Raw genomic sequence first — 19,193 nt, 5'->3', positions numbered from 1 at the left:
GCTCTGGGTCCCGTTCTGGGGGAGGGGGAAGCTCGGGCTTCCCCCGCCCCAGCCCCGCGTCTCCAGCCGGGAGACGGTCGCGCTTTAGCCCCGTGCGTGCTCTCCCAGCTGGAGAGGTGACGCGCGCCTATGGAGGCTCCTGCCATAGGCGCGCGTCACCTCTCCAGCGGGGAGAGGGTCGCGGGGGGCTGCTTTAGCCCCCTGCGTGCTCTCCCAGCTGGAGAGGTGACGCGCGCCTATGGAGGCTCCTGCCATAGGCACGCGTCACCTCTCCAGCGGGGAGAGGGTCGCGGGGGGCTGCTTTAGCCCCGTGCGTGCTCTCCCAGCTGGAGAGGTGACGCGCGCCTATGGAGGCTCCTGCCATAAGCGCGTGTCACCTCTCCAGCGGGGAGAGGGTCGCGGGGGGCTGCTTTAGCCCCGTGCGTGCTAAAGCAGCCCCCCGCGACCCTCTCCCCGCTGGAGAGGTGACGCGCGCCTATGGCAGGAGCCTCCATAGGCGCGTGTCACCTCTCCAGCTGGGAGAGCAGGCACGGGGCTAAAGCAGCCTGACTCGCCCGCCTCCCTCCCACGGCACACCCGGCAACTTCTCGCGGCACACTAGTGTGCCGCGGAACACCGGTTGGGAAACACTGTGTTAAACCATTGTTAAACTGTAGCTCTGTGAGGGGAATAAAGCCGTGTCGTCGTGTGTGTGTGTGTGTGTGTGTGTGTGTGTGTGTGTCTTAACAACTCTTGGCACCTTTAACAAACTACAGTTCCCAGGATTCCTTGGCGGAAGCCATGACAAGTACTTTGAATTAGTGGTGTGGCCTAATAATAATAATAATAGTAATAATAATTTATTTATATCCTTCCCATCTGGCTGGGTTTCCCTCAGCTCCCAAAAGAATATAAAAAACACAATAAAACATCAAACATTAAAAATTTCCCTAAACAGGGCTGCCTTCAGATGTCTTCTAAAAGTCAGATAGTTGTTTATTTCCTTGACATCTGCTGGAAGGGCATTCCACAGGGCAGGCGCCACTACCGAGAAGGCCCTCTGCCTGGTTTCCTGTAACCTCACTTCTCACAGTGAGGGAATCGCCAGAAGGACCTCGGAGCTGGACCTCAGTGTCTGGGCTGAGCGATGGGGGTGGAGACGCTCCTTCAGGTATATTATTAGCTCCTCCCCCTCCCTCCTCCCCCTCCTGCAAGTTAAGTGACTCCATACCGAGTGTTTCTGCATCTCTGTCGCCCTTCTGCTTGATCTCCTTGAAGAGCGGTCTCTGCCAAGCATCCGATGGAACTTGCTCTCCCTCGGGAGAATTCACCATCACCTCCACAAAGGGTCCCAGCTCCTGTAAGAAGAGCGGAAAGGTTTCTGTCAGAGCTGGGACAGGGAAAGGATCCACTAGAGGCAGCAGGGTGGGAGGAAATTTCCCCCAATTTTTGTTAAGAAATGCGTCATTTCATAAAGTTAAATTGCAATGGAATGTTTGTGATGGAGCAGCAAAAAACAAGCTAATGCTATTCTAGGCTGCACCAAGAGAAGTCTAGTGTCCAGATCAAGGGAAGGAATAGGATGGCTCTATTCTGCCTTTCAATGACAAACCTAGTCAGCATCTTAAAAAGCAGAGACATCACCTTGCCAACAAAGGTCTGTATAGTCAAAGCTATGGTTTTCCCAGTAGTGATATATGGAAGTAAGAGCTGTACCATAAAGAAAGCTGAGCGCCGAAGAATTGATGCTTTTGAATTATGGTGCTGGAGGAGACTCTTGAGAGTCCCATGGACTGCAAGAAGATCAAACCTCTCCATTCTGAAGAAAATCAGCCCTGAGTGCTCACTGGAAGGACAGATCCTGAAGCTGAGGCTCCAATACTTTGGCCACCTCATGAGAAGAGAAGACCCCCTGGAAAAAACCCCTGATGTTGGGAAAGATGGAGGGCACAAGGAGAAGGGGACGGCAGAGGACGAGATGGTGGGGCAGTGTTCTCAAAGCTACAAACATGAGTTTGACCAAACTGCGGGAGGCAGTGGAAGACAGGAGTGCCTGGCGTGCTCTGGTCCATGGGGTCACGAAGAGTCGGACACGACTAAACAACAACAACATTCTGCCTTGGTCAGAGCACACCTGGAACACTGTGTCCAGTTCTGGGCACCACAATGAACCAATCAATTCAAGTTAAAAGAAAGGAGGTTCCGACTAAACATCAGGAAGGACTTTCATTGGAGGTTTTTAAGCAGAGCTTGGATGGCATTATACCTCTGTGAGGGGCAAAACTACAGCTCCCAGGAATCTTTGGGGGGAAGCCATGACTGCAAAAAGTGTCATGAATGTGCTTTGAATGTACAGCATGAGACTTTTAACCTCCGGGTCATGGGTTCGAGCCCCAGGCTAGGCAAAAGATTCCTGCATTGCAGGGGGTGGAAACAGATGGCCTTCGTGGTCCCTTCGAACTCTACCATTCTAGGATTCTACAGTGTGTACTGTGCATAGGCGCCGACTCCATGGGGCCTGAGAGGGCCCGAGCCCCCTCAAAAATTCGTTTGGGGGGGCTCTGCCCCCCCAATAATTTAAGAAAATTATTAGTTATATTATGCTTTGTAAAATCACAAAATTATGTTGGTATTTTTTATTTTCCTTGTTTGACGATAGTTACCTTTTAAAATACATTCAGTAATGAGTTAAAACAAAGCCACTCCCGATCTAGAGAGGGGGTGGGGTTGCGGGCTCTCGACCCATCAACAATCTCGCGGTATCAGCCCCACGAGAAGCGGGAATTCCCCCTAGCTCATTAATATTCACCGCCCACGGCGGCAGCCAATCGGCTGCCGCAAAGGGCGGGCCCTCACAGGTTCACTTAAGGTCGGGGCAGCCCGGGGCTCGCCCCTTTCGTTCCCCCAGCAGCAGCGGTTTGGAGGTCTTGGGCCCCCCCAATATTTTTTATAAGTCGGTATGGGCCCCCGCCCCCCCAATATTTTTTATAAGTCGGCGCCCCTGGTACTGTGGATGTGGCCAGAGTCCAACCACTACACCACACTGCTCTACACACTATACCACACTTCCAGTTCACTTCCTCCCCCCCCTTTGCCCCACCCACTCAGGTTAAACTCTGGTTTATCAACAGATCCAGGCACTCGGGCCCCCACCTAATCTAGAAAATTCCCACGTGAACCCCCCAAACTTCAGGCCGGCCACCGCCACAGTCACCTCCTGCCCCAATTGTTCTGCCTCTTGTTGCCTTAGCAGGAAATCCTCAGCCAGGGCGATCACGTGGGCGCAGGTCTCAGGCTCCCGTTCCCTGACCCAGCTCTGCATCTCCGGGGGCAGGACAGCCAGGAACTGTTCCAAGACCACCAGCTCCAAAATCTCCTCCTTCGAGTGCTTCTCTGGCTTCAGCCACCGATGGCACAGGCTCCGGAGTTGGCCATAGGCGTTGTGCAGACCGTCAGCCTCTTGGTAGCAGAAGCGCCTGAACTGCTGGCGCTGGGCCTCTGCCCCGACCGCACCGCTCAGAAGAACAGCGGCCTTCCCTTTCCTGCCGCCCCTCCTCGCTCTGGCACCGTTTGGCGTGCCAGTCGCTTGCTGCCCTTCCATTTCGGAGGCGGGTGTCCTCTGTCGAGACCCCCACTCTCTGGCCAGCCATTTGCACGTCGTGAGCGCTCCCTCGAAGGAGGCGGGGAACACTTTGACCCCGTCCCAAGGCAGGGCCTCCTGACATGGCGGCAGGCTTCCCCACCCTGAGCGAGGGGATGGCCTCGCCTTCAAGAACACCTCGTTTTCTCGGGTTTCCCAATGCACTTCCTCCAGTTCCGGCTTGACATGGGTTGAGGCAGTCCACCCAGGAGGCTCGCCGACGCACACCGTCTGGATATCGTGAGCGTCGGCGTCAGCCGGGTCCTGAGCCTCTGTTTTTATCCCGCCGTGCTGTCCGAGCGCAACCCGGAACTGCAGGCTCAGGGATGGTGAGCTGCTTCCTTCCTCAGCGGCCATTTTGTCTTGGCCTTCCCTCAGCCGTGGCTCTCAAACTCGCAGGGCTTAGCACACATCCGAGGGAAACATTGTGCCGGGGCAGATGGCTAAGCATCCAAACATGAGAATCGGAGTCTCTTTTTGTCAAATTGAAGTTGGGGGCCTTCTCAAATGGCAACTGGGCCTTCTCCCTGAAAGAAGATAACCAAGAGAAGGAGAAAGAGCTGTTAAAGTGCTGTTACTTTTGGAGCAGACTGCTTTTGGCTTCTCACTGCACTTTATTCCATTTCTCCTGTTATTTTGCGCATAATACCTGAGCAGCAATGCAATGGCATCGTTTAGCACTCGTTTCTGTGTCATTTGATTCCCAAATAAATCTGTTTGCACCCCCCTCAACCTAGTGGTGTTTCTCATTGCAATTTTGCCACCTTTTTCATGGGTTCAGGCCACTGTCTCTCATGTTGCAAGATGTGTGGCGGCATGCTCTGCGCCCTCTTCCCATTTCAAGGTTCACACCTCTTTGTTTTTTGCCTGATGAGAAAGCATGACAATATTTTGGCGTACATTGTCATGCCGGAAAGGGAATTATTTGGCAATTTCCTTTTAAAAAAACGTTCCTTATGAAACTTTGTTAGTGCCCATTTGACCTAAAACAAACCTCTTTCTATGCATTTTTGCTTAATATGTACATTTTTGGCAAGCGGCTTTCACTAACGGAACACATTTTTGCTATATTCTATGTCTCACAAATATATGCAGTTTCGTACACATCCTTTCGGGTGGGGAACGGCACTGCAAATTTCGGATAAATGCACATTTTGAAGGATCCCAGTGTTTTGGTCACATATTATTTCCTGGAAGTGTAAATTAGGAGGGCAGGGGGTTATTGGTTTGCTTTGTTCTTGTTTTTATTATGCATTTGTTTTTTATCTTGTATTTCAATGCTGTGAACCTCCCTGAGATCTATGGATCTATGGTATGCAAATGTAACTAATAATAAAAATTTGTGAACCAAATTTCTACCCTTGCCCTAGATGTAGAGCTTTATATACAGTACATCAGCCTTCTTCAGCGCCCTCCTGACGTTTCGTTTCGGACTACAACTCCCATCAGTGCCATTCTGCACTGGCTGAGGCCAATGGGAGTTGTAGTCTGAAACACCTGGAGAACACAAAGAAATAATAATGATAGTAATGAAATACTCTCCAGGTTTCTAGCATTCCCCTTTTAAGGGAGAAGTATTCAGGACCCTTCCAGGGGAATATTTATTCATTTATTCAATACATACTCTTCCCTTCCCCCAAAGGAGCCCAGGGTGGAATAGGGTGATCAAAATATGATTACAGCCAGGAAAATAAGTTTCTGCAAAGAGAGAAGGAAGAAGAAAGGGGGATCAAAATATGTAGGAGCCAACTGAAGCCTTATATCCTGGCTCAGATCAGAGGGATCACATCCAGGCTGAACTGAGAGCAGCAAGAAACGGGATCCTTTAGGGTCATTGGCTCAATCCTGTGGAAGGCTCAGTAGAGACCCAATGGCTGCCTTCTCTTTAATCTTTAAAAGTCTGCTGCGAACTTTCCCGTGCTGCCAGACTTATGCAGGCTACTAAAAATAGTTAGTGGGTGATCCTGGGTTTTCATTTTTACATGTTTCTTTAGTGTGTGTTTGTGTGCACTCGTTTGTTGTAAACCACTTTGATATTTTTTAGCGGCATACAAACATTTTTTTTTTATCAGATTGGTTTTGTCCACCTGCCAAAATATTTCCAGTTACAGATAGGTAGCCATGTTGGTCTGCCATAGTCAAAACAAAATAAAAAAATTCCTTCCAGTAGCACCTTAAAGACCAACTAAGTTAGTTCTTGGTATGAGCTTTCGTGTGCATGCACACTTCTTCAGATAGTATCTTCAGGTATCTTCAGAAGTGTGCATGCACACGAAAGCTCATACCAAGAACTAACTTAGTTGGTCTTTAAGGTGCTACTGGAAGGAATTTTTTTATTTTGTTTTGCCAAAATATTTGATATTTGACCATTTGCCTTTCTGCCTTATGACAGAACTGCACACCACCCAGTTATGCCAAGGAAAGCAGCTCAAAACGAACAGCGCAGCACCAATGTGCCACTAAATACAATTTTCTCTTTCCGGGCACATTTGGGGAGAATGCCCCTCTCTTTGCACGGAGCAAAAAGTAATCCCTTTCCCTCCAGCAGTTTCTTTTCCTCTCCAACCCCAGTGAAACCTCCTTCCCCCCCACAAAGATCCCCCCCATTCTCCTTCCTCCAACTCACCAGCTCCTTGCAGCAGCTGCTGCCCTGCAAACCCTCCTGGCAATGTCCTGCCAAGGCTCTGGTTTTCCTCTGTGGAAAAACACAGGAAAGGATTCCTCGCCAGGGCATTGAAGGGAAGAGGAAAGAAGATCTTCCCTTGCAGCCTTCTGCCTTTCCTGGCCTCTCTAGGAAGCAGAGAACTGCCTGGGTGACGCTTTATTTTTTTAACCCTTGTTGCAGACATCTCTCTCTCTCTCTCTCTCTCTCTCTCTCTCTCTCTCTGTGGGACAAGCCACCATCACTCTCACAAGGCCAGGTACTCCTTAAAAAACAAACAAAGCCCTGGCCTTGAAGCAGCAGCGTGACAGGCAGACATTTATCAGGTGCAGCCAGGCACAGCATTGCATTTCCATGCCCGGGGAGAGCTTTGCCTGCTGAATTTCTGCCTGCCACTGTGCTATGAAAGACGCAAGATCCCTTAGTACTCCTTAAAAAATAAACAAAGCCCTGGCCCTTAAGTAGCACCATGACAGGCAGACATCTAACAGGTGCAGCCAAGCACAGCATTGCATTTCCATGCCCGGGGAGAGCTTTGCCTGCTGAATTTCTGCCTGCCACTTGAAAGATGCAAGACCCCTTAGGGGAGAGGATGGTGGAAACCCCCATAACTCAGGAAGGGCTGTGTTTGATGTGCACTGCTAGATATTTATAATTTTATACTATAATTTTATTTATAATTTTGCTTATACCCCACCCATCTGGCTGGGTTGGCCCAGTAACTCTGGGCGGTTTCCAACACATGTAAAAACATAACAACGACAAATTGCATTCCCCCCACCTTCTTCTCTAAGGAGCTCAAAGGGGCATACAGCATAGGTAGGCAAACAGGCCCGGGGGCCGGATGCGGCCCAATCGCCTTCTAAATCTGGCCCACGGACGGTCCAGGAATCAGCATGTTTTTACATGAGTAGAATGTGTCCTTTTATTTAAAATGCATCTCTGGGTGATTTGTGGGGCACAGGAATTTGTTCATTATTATTTTTTCAAAATATAGTCCGGTCCCCCACAAGGTCTGAGGGACAGTGGACCGGCCCCCTGCTGAAAATGTTTGCTGAACCCTGCTCTAACCACTACCCCACACTGCCTCTGCGAGAAGGTTCGGTCTTATTCGGAAGTTCATGATGAACTAAGAAAGTATCTCGACAGGCCGGGTGGTCCTAAAGTTGCATTGCTAAGCTTGTTCATTGGTGATTTAAAAAAACTAATGTTTATTTAATTCCTGCATTGCCTTGGGGCAGGGGCAGAACCTGAGCTTGCTATTGATTTTTATTGCCCCCCTTGCCTATGCCCATGACAGCAACAATTAAAAGCCCAGCACTGAAAAGCAGCAGGCCAGTCTATGGCAGGGCGTGTGGCTGGAAAGAGTCTAAATGCAACAAATTCAGGGATATAAATGCAACAAATAAATAAAACTCTGGCTGGCAGAGAGAGCTCCTCCTTTTCCTCGCTCTGCCAATCTCCTTGATCCTTTTAACTGAGCTCTTGGGATGCTGCAAAGAGTTAAGTCAACAGAGGCTGTAGTTGCTAGAGAAGGGCCGGAAATCTGTGGGTTTTCCTTTCTTAAAAGTGTGGGGGGGGCTGGGGGTGGAGAATGGGAAACCCTCCAGTCCCTTCCTGCTCCACCTTCTCCTGGAGGGAACCTGCCTTTTGAATCCCCAGCCACGGTTTGCACTGAGTTGCTTGGCTGATCTGCAAAAGAGTTTTGCTCTGGATTTATTTCTGCTGCATCTCTGTAAGGGAGGTGAGTTTTAAAGGGGTGGGTGCAAGATCAGAAAAGGGGGGGGGAGACACCAGGAGAGGAAGGTAATGGGCTGCAGGGACCAGGCACCAGCACCCACCCACCCTCCAGTCATTTAAAAAGCAAACAAACACCTAGACGCATCTGTGCAAATTTCACCTGTCACAATCAGCTTCTGCTTGGTTATTTCATCAGTTTCCTGCATCCACTATGTGCTTTGGAGTCTCTTAGAATCATAGAATCCTAGAATTGGAAGAGACCACAAGGGCCATCAAGTCCAACCCCCTGCCAAGCAGGAAACACCATCAGAGCACTCCTGACATATGGTTGTCAAGGCTCTGCTTAAAGACCTCCAAAGAAGGAGACTCCACCACACTCCTTGGCAGCAAATTCCACTGTCGAACAGCTCTTACTGCCAGGAAGTTCTTCCTAATGTTTAGGTGGAATCTTCTTTTTTGTAGTTTGGAACCATTGCTCCGTGTCCGCTTCTCTGGAGCAGCAGAAAAAAACCTTTCTCCCTCCTCTATGTGACATCCTTTTATATATTTGAACATGGCTATCATATCACCCCTTAATCTCCTCTTCTCTAGTCTTCTTCTTTGGCCATCTCTTGTAGCTGAGTCAGATTGTCTTCCATGAACACAGTTTTAACAATAAGTCCGTAAGTGACTGTGGAGGCCAATTCTGGATCCACACGTCCTTCCACAGTGGAGACATTGGTTTCTGGGCAGGAGTTGATCATGGTGAGGGGTTTGCCAAGCGTGCCTTCCTCGTCGCCCGTTTCTCCCTTTCGTCCTGAGTTTGAGCATCTTCAAAGCCCATGACACCTTTGGTAAAGGCTGTTCTCCAATTGGAGCAATCGCAGGCCAGTGTTTCCCAGTTGTTGGTGTTTATACAGTGGTATCTCTGGTTGCGAACGGGATCCGTTCCGAAGGCCTGTTCTCAACATAAAAAGCCCGCAGCCTGAAGTGTCGTATCTGCGCAGGTGCGCGGCGTGATTTGGCGCTTGTGCGCATGCGCAAAACACAATTTAGCGCTTCTGTACATGCGCGAGCGGCGAAACCCAGAAGTAACCCTTTCTGGTACTTCTGGGTTGCTGCAGGACACAACATGAGAAAATGTAATATGAAGCAAACGTAACATGAGGTATGACTGTACAGTGGCACCTCGGGTTAAGTACTTAATTCATTCCGGAGGTCCGTTCTTAACCTGAAACGGTTCTCAACTTGAAGCACCACTTTAGCTAATGGGGCCTCCTGCTGCTGCCGCACCGCCAGAGCACGATTTCTGTTCTCATCCTGAAGCAAACTTCTTAACCCGAGTACTATTTCTCGGTTAGCGGAGTCTGTAACCTGAAGCGTATATCACCTGAAGCGTATGTAACCTGAGGTACCACTGTACTACATTTTAAAAGATTTGCCCTGAGAGAGTCTTAAAACCTCTTTTGTTTTCCCCACCAGCATTATGCTTTCCATTCTTAAGCTGGGAATAGAGTAGTTTCTTTGGAAGACAATAATCAGGCATCCACATAACATGAATAGTCCTACGAAGCTGATGTTGAAGTATCGTTGCTTTGACACTGGCTATCTTTGCTTCTTCCAGCACACTGACATTAGTTCTCCTGTTGTCCCAAGTGATGTGTAAAATTTTTCAGAGACACCGTTGATAGAATCTTTCAAGGCGTTGGAGATGGCGTTTATAAGTGGTCCTCCATGTTTCACAAGCGTACAGTAAGGTTGGTAGTACAATAGCTTAGCATTTTGGTGTCCCTGTAAATGTTCTGGTTCTTAAACACCCTGTGTTTCAATTGGGAGAAAGCTGCGCTCGCAGAGCTCAGGCAATGCCAGATTTTGGCATCGATGTCAGCCCTTGTGGAAAAATAACAGCCCAGGTAGGAAAAGTGATTGACACTTTCCAACGTTACACCATTAAGTTGGATTTGTGGCACTGCAGAGGGGTTGTTGCAGCACTTTGTGTGTTTTTTTGGATTTTGAGCGATAGGCCAGGCTTTCCACAAGGTTCTGCAAAGATACTGGTTTAGAGGTCATCCTCTGAGTGTGCGCTCACTACGTTGTCACCAGCATACTGAAGCTCTATGATGAAAGTTATGGTAACCTTACTCTTTGCTTTCAGCCTACTCAGATTAAAGAGCTTTTCATCTGTTCAATATATGATTTCTACCCCGGTGGGGCGTTTCCCTTCAACAATGTATAGGATCATGGTGATGAAGATAATAAATAGAGTAGCAGCTGGGGAGAGCAGTGCTCTTGTGTTCAGGTCTTACTTACGTGTAAGAACAGGATGCTGGACTGGACTCGATCCATGGCTGTGTCCTCCCTCCACTGTCGGAGGCAGTATACTGGGACTTGCAACAAGTGTGTGGAGACCCATTTTAACACACTTTAATCCCCATCTTAACATTGGCAAAAATGGCACCCTTCCAATTTCACAATTTGGCGAATTACATTTTGAGGTCTCTATTCTGATAAGCAAGAATAGAAAATACATATTAAAAGGGAAGGCAACTTTTAATTGTTAACTGGAGTATTGTTTACTATTTGAAATATTGTAACTACAGTATACATGTATGTATACATGTGTTCCAGTTATAGATAGGTAGCCGTGTTGGTCTGCCATAGTCAAAACAAAATAAAAAAATTCCTTCCAGTAGCACCTTAAAGACCAACTAAGTTAGTTCTAGGTATGAGCTTTCGTGTGCATGCACACTTCTTCAGATACACTGAAACAGAAGTCACCAGACCCTTCTAAATAGTGGGAAGGTGGGGCGGGATATTACTCAGAAGGGTGGTGGGAATGGGTGATTGGCAGATAGCTGTGATGAGCCTGTTGACGACTCTAACATTGGATTCTTATCTCATTATACATGACAAAGCCATTTTTCACCTACTCACACCTTGCTTTTTCCTGTAAGACCTATTGCAGTCGTTAAGAGTCGTCAACAGGCTCATCACAGCTATCTGCCAATCACCCATTCCCACCACCCTTCTGAGTAATACCCCTCCCCACCTTCCCACTATTTAGAAGGGTCTGGTGACTTCTGTTTCAGTGTATCTGAAGAAGTGTGCATGCACACGAAAGCTCATACCTAGAACTAACTTAGTTGGTCTTTAAGGTGCTACTGGAAGGAATTTTTTTATTTTGTTTTGTATACATGTGTGTTTGTGTACAGTGATACCTCGCAAGACGAATGCCTCGTAAGACGAAAAACTCACAAAACGAAAGAGTTTTTCGTTTTTTGAGCTGCTTCACAAGACGGATTTCCCTATGGGCTTGCTTCGCAAGACGAAAACGTCTTGCAAGTTTGTTTCCTTTGTCTTGCAAGTTTGTTTCCTTTTTCTTAAAACCGTGCATTCACTTCGAGGAGCAACTCATAGCACGCAGTGTGGTAGCCTTTTTTGAGGTTTTTGAAGACTTTGGTGATTTTTGAAGCTTTTCCAAAGTCCGTGCTTCACAAGACAAAAAAATCGCAAGACGAAAAAACTCGCGGAACGAATTAATTTCGTCTTGCGAGGCACCACTTTAATTTATTTATTTTTTAAAATATATATTTTTATCAACATTGTTTTATTTCTGTGAAATTTTTTTTTTATATCATACAGTTTATCTCATACAAGTTATCTCATACAATTTATGTACTTCTTGACTGAAAAAACTATTCAAAGCGATGTACAAAAAGAATGAAACTAAAAGTGATCAGTAAAAGCAGTTAAAAGCAGCTGCTTAAAACATTCAAATAATAATTAAAATCAGCTAAAAACAGATTAAAACACACGTAAATAGTCTACATATCTGGGTAGGTTTGCCTAAAGAAAAATGTTTTCAGCAGGCGCCAGAAAGAGTACAGTAAAGGGCCCTGCCTAATGTCAATGGGAGGGAGTTCCAAAGTGTCACACTAACAGGTCAATTGTGTGTGTGTGTGTGTGTGTGTGTGTATTTGTTCTGCATATATCATATTAATATATGAATAAAAATTAAAACAAACCAAAAAATCCATATCTCTTTTTCTAAACAGGCCCATCATCTGTGAGTTCAGCTTGTTTGAAGGGCAGAAGTACTGTAGAGACACGAGCCATTTATCCGAAAGTCTGAAGTTATAAGAAGGCGAGGAAGAGTGGTGTGAGGCTTGACTTGCGATAAGGCTGTCCCATAGCTCGGAAAAGAAAATGGCTGACCAGCAAAGGATTCTGGGAGGCCAGGCTGCTATGGATGAAGACCAAATGGATGGGGAGGACCTCACGGGCCCTGAACAAGTTGAGGGATCTGGAAGACTTGGGAAAGCACCTCACGGCATCCTTCATCCCGGGAGCATCAGGAGACTTATGAAGAGGATAACGATCCCCCGGGTTAAAGAGGAGGCAGAGGAGGGCCTGCTCCAGAGCCAGGGGTCCGAGTGGCTGGAGTCCCCCAGGGGGAAGCAGGCCCCTTGCTCGCAGCCGACAGAGCCCGCCATGCCCTGGGGAGACATCAAGGCCTTCCTGGCCCACTTTGAGGGGGCCGGCGAGGCCAACCAGTGGGCCACCCGGCTGGGAGAAGCAGCCGAGGAGGGCTTGGGTGTCCCCAACGCCCGAGAGAGTTACGGGAAGATGAAGGCGGCCATCTTGTGCGGGGAGGCCAGCTGCAGGGAGTGGCAGCGCCAGCGCTTCCGTCTCTTCTGCTATGAGGAGGCTGAGGGACCCCGGGAGGTTTGCGGGCAGCTGCGGGATTTCTGCCACCAGTGGCTGAAGCCGGAGAGGCGCAGCAAGGAGCAGATCCTGGAGCTGGTGGTCCTGGAGCAGTTCCTGGCCGTCCTGCCCGTGGAGATGCAGGGCTGGGTGAAGGGAAGCGGCCCGGAGACCTGCGGGCAGGCGGTGGCCCTGGCGGAGGAGTTCCTGCTGAGGCAGCGAGAGGGCGAGCGCCAGGAAGAGGAGGTGAGGCTGCCGAGAGGGAGAGGGCAAAGCCTGAGAGCTGCTGTTGCTCCGTACAGAACAGTATTGCTGGCACTTGTTGGCCAGCGGCTTTCCCAGCCGGGACCGGAGATGCGTGAGGCTGAACATTTTGCATCTGCTCTGCCCCTGAGGTTATGGTGCTTCAGACATGCAAGCTGGGCTGCCTTTAGCTCAGGGGTTGGGAACCTCAGGCCTGGGGGCCACTCACAGCCTCTGCTTGCCCCAGGCCACCTCTTCATTGCTCCTGCTTCCTAGTACAGTGGTGCCCCACAAGACAAACGCCTCGCAAGACGGAAAACCCGCTAGACGAAAGGGTTTTCCGTTTTGGAGGTGCTTTGCAAAACGAATTTCCTATGGGCTTGCTTTGCAAGACGAAAATGTCTTGCGAGTTCCTGCGGGTTTTTTCCCCTTCCCCCCCCTTTTTCTATGCCGCTAAGCCGCTTATCAGCTGATCCGCTAAGCCGCTTATCAGCTGATCCGCTAAGCCGCTAATGGGCTTGCTTCGCAAGACGAAAAAACTGCAAGACGAAGAGACTTGCGGAACGGATTCTTTTCGTCTTGCGAGACACCACTGTACAGTGGTACCTCGGGTTAAGTACTTAATTCCTTCTGGAGGTCTGTTCTTAACCTGAAACTGTTCTTAACCTGAAGCACCACTTTAGCTAATGGGGCCTCCTGCTGCTGCTGCACCGTCGCTGCACAATTTCTGTTCTCATCCTGAAGCACAGTTCTTAACCCAAGGTAATATTTTTGGGTTAGCAGAGTCTGTAACCTGAAGCATATGTAACCCGAGGTACCACTGTATTGTTGTGGTTGTTGCCTTCTCCCTATCTCGAGAGACATTGGAGTGTCATGACCTCGGGGCTCAAGCGTAGGTTGTGTGTATGGATGCCCTGGGCTGCCCAGATGATATGATTATTATCATTATATATTCATTCATATCCAGCTGTTTTTGGACTACAGCTCATTCAAAATACAGTCATACCTCAGGTTACAGACACTTCAGGTGGTTTTTTTTGGGTTGCGGACCGCCGAAGCCCAGAAGTACTGGATGTTGATAGGAAATCTGCCATATCAGGAGAAACTGGCCACTCTCCAGGCACCCGGCACGATCTCCTGGTGACCTCCCTGTCTGCATTCCCCGGCAGATGCAGGCTAGGTCGCGATCGGCGATCCTCCTCCACGTGAGAAGAACACACCGCTCTTCCCCCCCTCCCAGGTAGGGGGAAAGAGAGAGAGGCAGAAATGTATTTACATGCCTTTATTTCTGTCTTTGCAGCATTACAGAGAAAACACGTCTGCTCTCATCAGAGTCCATCAGAAGAGAGAGAAAACTCCACCTCCTGTACTTCCTGTACCGGTCATATTTCACTCTGAGTTAATTCCGGTGCTTTGCACTGAAAATAGACCCTCCCTCTGTTCCCACGGAACAGTTCCAACATTCCCATTATGTTTTGCTTCCAAGCCACCTGTTGCTCGCGGTCGCATTGCATCCATATCGTAACACTGGAATGGGCTACTTCCGTGTTTTGGTGGTCGCACATGCCCAGAAGTGCTAAATTCCGCTTTGCACATGCACAGAAGTGCTGAATCACAACCCACGCGTGCGCAGATGTGACACTGCGGGTTGCGGATGCTGAAGGTTGCAAATGGGCATCCCTCATGGATCACGTTTGCAACCCGAGCGCCCACTGTATGCACTTCTCTGAGTTTTGCTATGCAGTTCTCTGGCCAAGTGACATTTACAGATATGCATATGTAAGGGTAAAGAAGTATGCATAAAAATTAGTGAAAATAACAGCCAAAAATGCATTATATTGTTGGGGGGGGGGGAATGCGCTGCAAAAAAATGTGTATTTTATGCAAAATTGTATACAAAAGTGTGTTGTGGTATCTCGTCCAGAAAATAATAATAGCAAACTGACAAAGGGAGAGTGAGGAGCTGAACTTACAGTTAGAAAAACGGGGAACTGAGAGGAACTGTAATTGACAGATTTGCTCGTCCTTACTGTTGGGTTCTTGCTGCCTTTCCAGGTCTTGGGGCTGTTTGAGGAAGGAGCTGGGAGTTCCCTCGAGGGTGAGCAGATCCTGTTGGATTCCAACCAGACACAGCTGGACAGTGAACTCGAGCAAGAGAACGACCCAGCAGATGAGGGCGTCTGTGGTAAGTGCAGTACATGGGTTAGTTGCTAGGTTTGATCTTCCCTTTGTGTTGCTTTGAAACCTGCCTTTGCAGCCATGAAAGCTAGGCAGAAACTGCTGCTGGGCAGAAACTGAGCCCCAGGACCTTGTCACTCATGCAGATCTCTCTTTGGATGTTGTCTCTAACAGGTGACCTCGAGGGATCCAGTGAAAATGAGGCTTCCATGGGAAATCCAAAACAAACAGAGATTGATGGAGCCTTGCTCAGAAGAGAAAAATGTGTTTCCCGGCACCATCCAAAACCAGGACAAACTTTCAAGAAATGGCTCAGGACAAGGAGGAAGCAGGAATGCAGCCTAGACAAAAGATCAGATGCCTCTTTCCTTGGAGTAGACCATGTCAAGGACACCCCAGCGAGGCCTGCGTTCGAGAAGGTGGAGCCCTGTGAGGAAGAGGGGGGCGATTTTGATGACGATGGAGACTTCTTAATCGATGCTGAGGGCAAGCCCCACAAACGCTCAGAGTTTGAGACGTCCAGTCAGAGAGCTGAGTTTATGAAGCATCGCGCGGGAGCCCAAGGGGCAAGTGAGAAGATTTGCTGCTGTTTGAGCTGCGGGAAAAGCTTGCACTCCGATTTAAGCCCAGCTGAGCACGAGCAAAGTGACACACGGGAAGAAGAGGCTTGCAGATGCTCAGACTGCGGGGAAAACCTCAGCAGGGGCTCGGCACTTGTTAAGCGCGCAATAATCCACGCAGGAGAGAAGCGTTACGCGTGCTTAACCTGCGGGGAAAAGTTTAGCCTCTATTCGAGCCTCATTAAACACAAGCGCACCCACGCTGAAGAGGAGATGTATGCGCCCTTTGAGGCCGGGAAGCGAATCTGCCGGAGCGACAGCCCTCCTTCTCTGGCGGCAGAGAAGCCTTACACATGCCCGACTTGTGGGAAGAGCTTCAGTAAGAGTTCTGGCCTCCGTTTCCACAAGAGAATCCACACTGGCGAGCGGCCTTACACGTGCGGGGATTGCGGGAAGAGCTTCAGCCAGCGGTCCAACCTTATCCTGCACCAGAGGACCCACACTGGGGTGAAGCCTTTCCGGTGTTCCGAGTGCGGGAAGAGCTTCCTCCGCAGCTCGGACCTGGTGAGGCATGAAATCACCCACACGGGAGAGAAGCCGTACACGTGCGCCGAGTGTGGCAGGTCCTTCGGTCACAACTCCACGCTCGTTGCCCACGAGAGGACCCACACGGGCGAGAAGCCGTACAAGTGCTCCATCTGCGGTAGAAGCTTCCGGCACCACTCGGGCCTTATCAAACACGAGAGGACGCACACCGGGGAGAGGCCGTACGCCTGCCCAGCTTGCGGGAAAGGCTTCAGCCAGAGCTCAGGCCTCACGCTCCACATGAGAACCCACACGGGAGAGAAGCCTTACCAGTGTTCGGCTTGCGGGAAGAGCTACAGCCAGAGGTCAAAGCTTACCAAGCACGAGAGAACTCACCTGACAGAATAACTTTACATTTTCTCATTCAGGGGGTCCAGGTGTGAGGTGGGCAGAGGTTGGACCTCAAACCTCTGGTCTGTGGGGTGCTTGTGGGGGGAAACATCAGTTACATGTGAGGACTGCCAAACAGTGGGCTCCGTTAGCAAACCTGATTGTGGGCGCATCCCCACAGCAGTGCCATGTGGCACATTTTGACCTGTGTCCATGCCAGGTGTCGCCAAACAACACCCACAGGAGGCATTGTGCCCTCCTGTGGCACCTATGGAAATAAATAAATCACCTCTCAAACATCCACAAGTTGAAAGGGACCCTGCCCTCCCTGCTCAGTTCCTGCCTGCACTGTCTCAGCCCCTCCTACATTGAATGCGCCTCTTTATAGCTGCCCACATTTCACTAGGTGCCAGGGCTTCAGAGAGATGTTCTGAATGGGAGAGAAGAGCAACTCCCTTCTCTCTGTAAGTGGTGGCAGATGTAGGTGCCTGTTTTTTCTTGAGGGGGAAGGTGCATGCCTGCATCTTTTTGCGGCCCTGTCTCTTTTCCTGCTCTTGTGGATGTGCCCGCCATTTTGTGTTATGCCACATCCCCACAGCAGCCATTTTGTGACAGGCGCCGCTGGCCGTTTCTCAGAATTCCACTGGCCCCAAAAATGTGGCCGACCACACGCTATTGTCCTCATCAAAATGCTATCCTGTGTAATTTCCCCCTTAATTGAGACGTACTGTCGCTGTGGAAAACCTGTTGCTGTGGAATTTAATCCAATAAATTTAAAACAAACAAAGAAGCTGTACAAACAGATTGAATTGGGCAGGGAGGAAGGGAATGTCATTTGCTTGAGGATGACATGGTCAAGATACTGTTGGAAATGTGAACAGTACCAAGTCCACAATAAACTGTGGAAGTTAATTGTGTTTCTCAGGGCTTCAGCATGAATTGTGGGTGGTCCTCGTAGACCCCAACAACTCAAGTGTCTCCCATTTGAATGTTTGTTCAAACCATAAGCTATTCCACAGCTTTTGTTGTTGTTCCAGTAAGTGAGGGGTTTGCTCTTTATTTTTCTAATCCCAACTTCGTCTTTTTCTTAACATGGTTTTATCTGCCACAGAGGGGGCTTCCAGACTCTCGCTATTTGGCGGGCAGGATTCCTTCATATACCAGCAAATGCAGGTTGCACGGTTGCAGTCGATGGGGAGGTCTTGTGCCACAAATCCACTTCCATCCCCCCAAGAAAGGATTAGGCTTTTTTCAGGAAGGAAAGTGATGTGGAAACTCACTGAGGTCACCCTTGCTTGGACGCCGTCTTATGTAGCCTTCCCACAAACAAAGCAGAATTCATGAGAACGTAGGAAGCTGCCTTATCTACCAGGTTTAGACCTTGGGTCCATCTTGCTCTCGGTAGTTTGCACTCGGTAGCAGTGGCTCTCCTGGATTTCAAATAGGAGCTTCTCCCAGCATTCCCACAGATTCCATGGATTAAATCGGCATGCAAAGCAGATGTTCTGCAGCCAACACCTGTCTAATCTGTGAACAAATTACAGTGAATGCTCAATAAAAAAGACGCCTGGAAGGGCAGCTATACCTCACACCCTGTTTGTGTCCAAATGTCCATCTCACATTTGCTTATGACTGAAAATAGCTGTTTGGAAGGGGGAAAGCGTACTGTCTTCGTTTTTTCAATGGTGTATGTGCACGTGCTCATGTGAAAGGGAAAATACCTCACCTAAGGTGGTGTCTGTTGTATGCTTTCTTCACTTGCATCTGTATTAAAAAAAAGAATGGATATTTCTTTAAAAAATGGATGGTTAATTGGGATGTGTATTTAAAAGAGCTGTGGGGTTTGGGGGGGTCTATTAAAAGGTTTTATTAAAGTAAGGGTGGCTAATTCCCATTTAGGCAGATTTTTGCCCTCCACATCTTTTTCTGGACCGTCCACCGAACACTGATTTTGACAAGGGTAATGTCAGTCCAGCTCTCACACAGTGAGAGCCCTGCTATGAGCAGACTCCAGCCCTTTTGGGAGGCTAAAAAATGGCCCCTCCTCAAGCATCAGCACCATAGTCTGATGAGCACAGAGAGCATGGTAACTCCAGCCTCCCTCAGCTGATTGGCATGCACAGTTTTTCGGGTATTGTGATTTTATGAGGGAATATTTACTGAGACCTGCAAGTGCTGTCAGGGGGTACTGGCAACCGCAGGCCCAACTCTGGCAACCCCTGAGGAGTGACAAATCCAGAAAACATTCCAATTAAAGCAATTAAAACATTATTTTATTGGTATTTAATCTTCATCAACAATAACCAGAACAAAAGAATAACTACAATAGCTTCCGACTAAACATCAGGAAGAACTTTCTGACTGTAAGAGCTGTTTGACAGTGGAACAGACTCCCTTGGGAGGTGGTGGACTTCTTCCTTGGAGGTTTTCCAGCAGAGGTCGGGTGGCCATCTGTCACAGATGTTTTAGCTGAGATTCAGGGGGTTATACTAGATAACCCTTGGGGGGTCCCTTCCAACTCTGCAATTATAGGGTTCTATGCTTATTCAAGCACGGGTGGCGCTGTGGGTTAAACCACAGAGCCTAGGACTTG

The 19,193-nt window shown here is 48.9% G+C and overlaps 2 protein-coding genes and 1 long non-coding RNA gene across 5 annotated transcripts in view; 1 reads left to right on the top strand and 2 right to left on the bottom strand.

The window, feature by feature from the left end:
• LOC310837528 (uncharacterized protein) overlaps positions 1–6,639 on the bottom strand; it is a 331,410-nt gene extending 324,771 nt beyond the window's left edge. For 2 of the 3 annotated variants that reach the window (XR_014560572.1, XM_083724242.1), the window contains exons 1-3: positions 6,246–6,639; positions 3,194–4,146; positions 1,211–1,337 (exon numbers count right to left, since the gene is read on the bottom strand). Coding sequence is in view for 2 of the 3 variants with exons in the window: in XM_083724242.1 (XP_083580368.1) it covers positions 1,211–1,337; positions 3,194–3,976 (910 nt within the window). In the remaining variant the exon portion in view is untranslated. Of the gene's footprint in view, positions 1–1,210; positions 1,338–3,193; positions 4,147–6,241 lie in introns of all 3 variants that reach the window. The other variant, XM_083724243.1, reaches the window with a different exon arrangement.
• Positions 1–19,193, bottom strand: part of LOC310838313 — a 437,762-nt gene that overhangs the window by 146,319 nt on the left and 272,250 nt on the right. The window lies entirely within an intron of this gene.
• Positions 7,852–18,401, top strand: LOC310837336 (uncharacterized protein). Its single transcript, XM_083723750.1, has 4 exons — positions 7,852–8,025; positions 12,056–12,950; positions 15,003–15,132; positions 15,300–18,401. The coding sequence occupies exons 2-4, from the start codon at positions 12,207–12,209 to the stop codon at positions 16,616–16,618; spliced, it is 2,193 nt and encodes a 730-aa protein (XP_083579876.1). The 5' UTR covers positions 7,852–8,025; positions 12,056–12,206; the 3' UTR covers positions 16,619–18,401.

The sequence above is a fragment of the Podarcis gaigeae genome (assembly GCF_964106915.1).
Source record: "Podarcis gaigeae genome assembly, chromosome: 2".
Taxonomy (NCBI): domain Eukaryota; kingdom Metazoa; phylum Chordata; class Lepidosauria; order Squamata; family Lacertidae; genus Podarcis; species Podarcis gaigeae.
This window is presented reverse-complemented; position numbering and strand designations above follow the sequence as displayed.

What these genes read in the sequence shown, in the direction of transcription:
- LOC310837336 (XM_083723750.1), top strand. Translation starts at nt 12,207, where the DNA reads ATGGCTGACCAGCAAAGGATTCTGGGAGGCCAGGCTGCTATGGATGAA. An exon ending in GCGAGCGCCAGGAAGAGGAG is followed by an intron (nt 12,951 to 15,002) that starts GTGAGGCTGCCG and finishes CTGCCTTTCCAG; the next exon opens with GTCTTGGGGCTGTTTGAGGA. An exon ending in AGCAGATGAGGGCGTCTGTG is followed by an intron (nt 15,133 to 15,299) that starts GTAAGTGCAGTA and finishes TGTCTCTAACAG; the next exon opens with GTGACCTCGAGGGATCCAGT.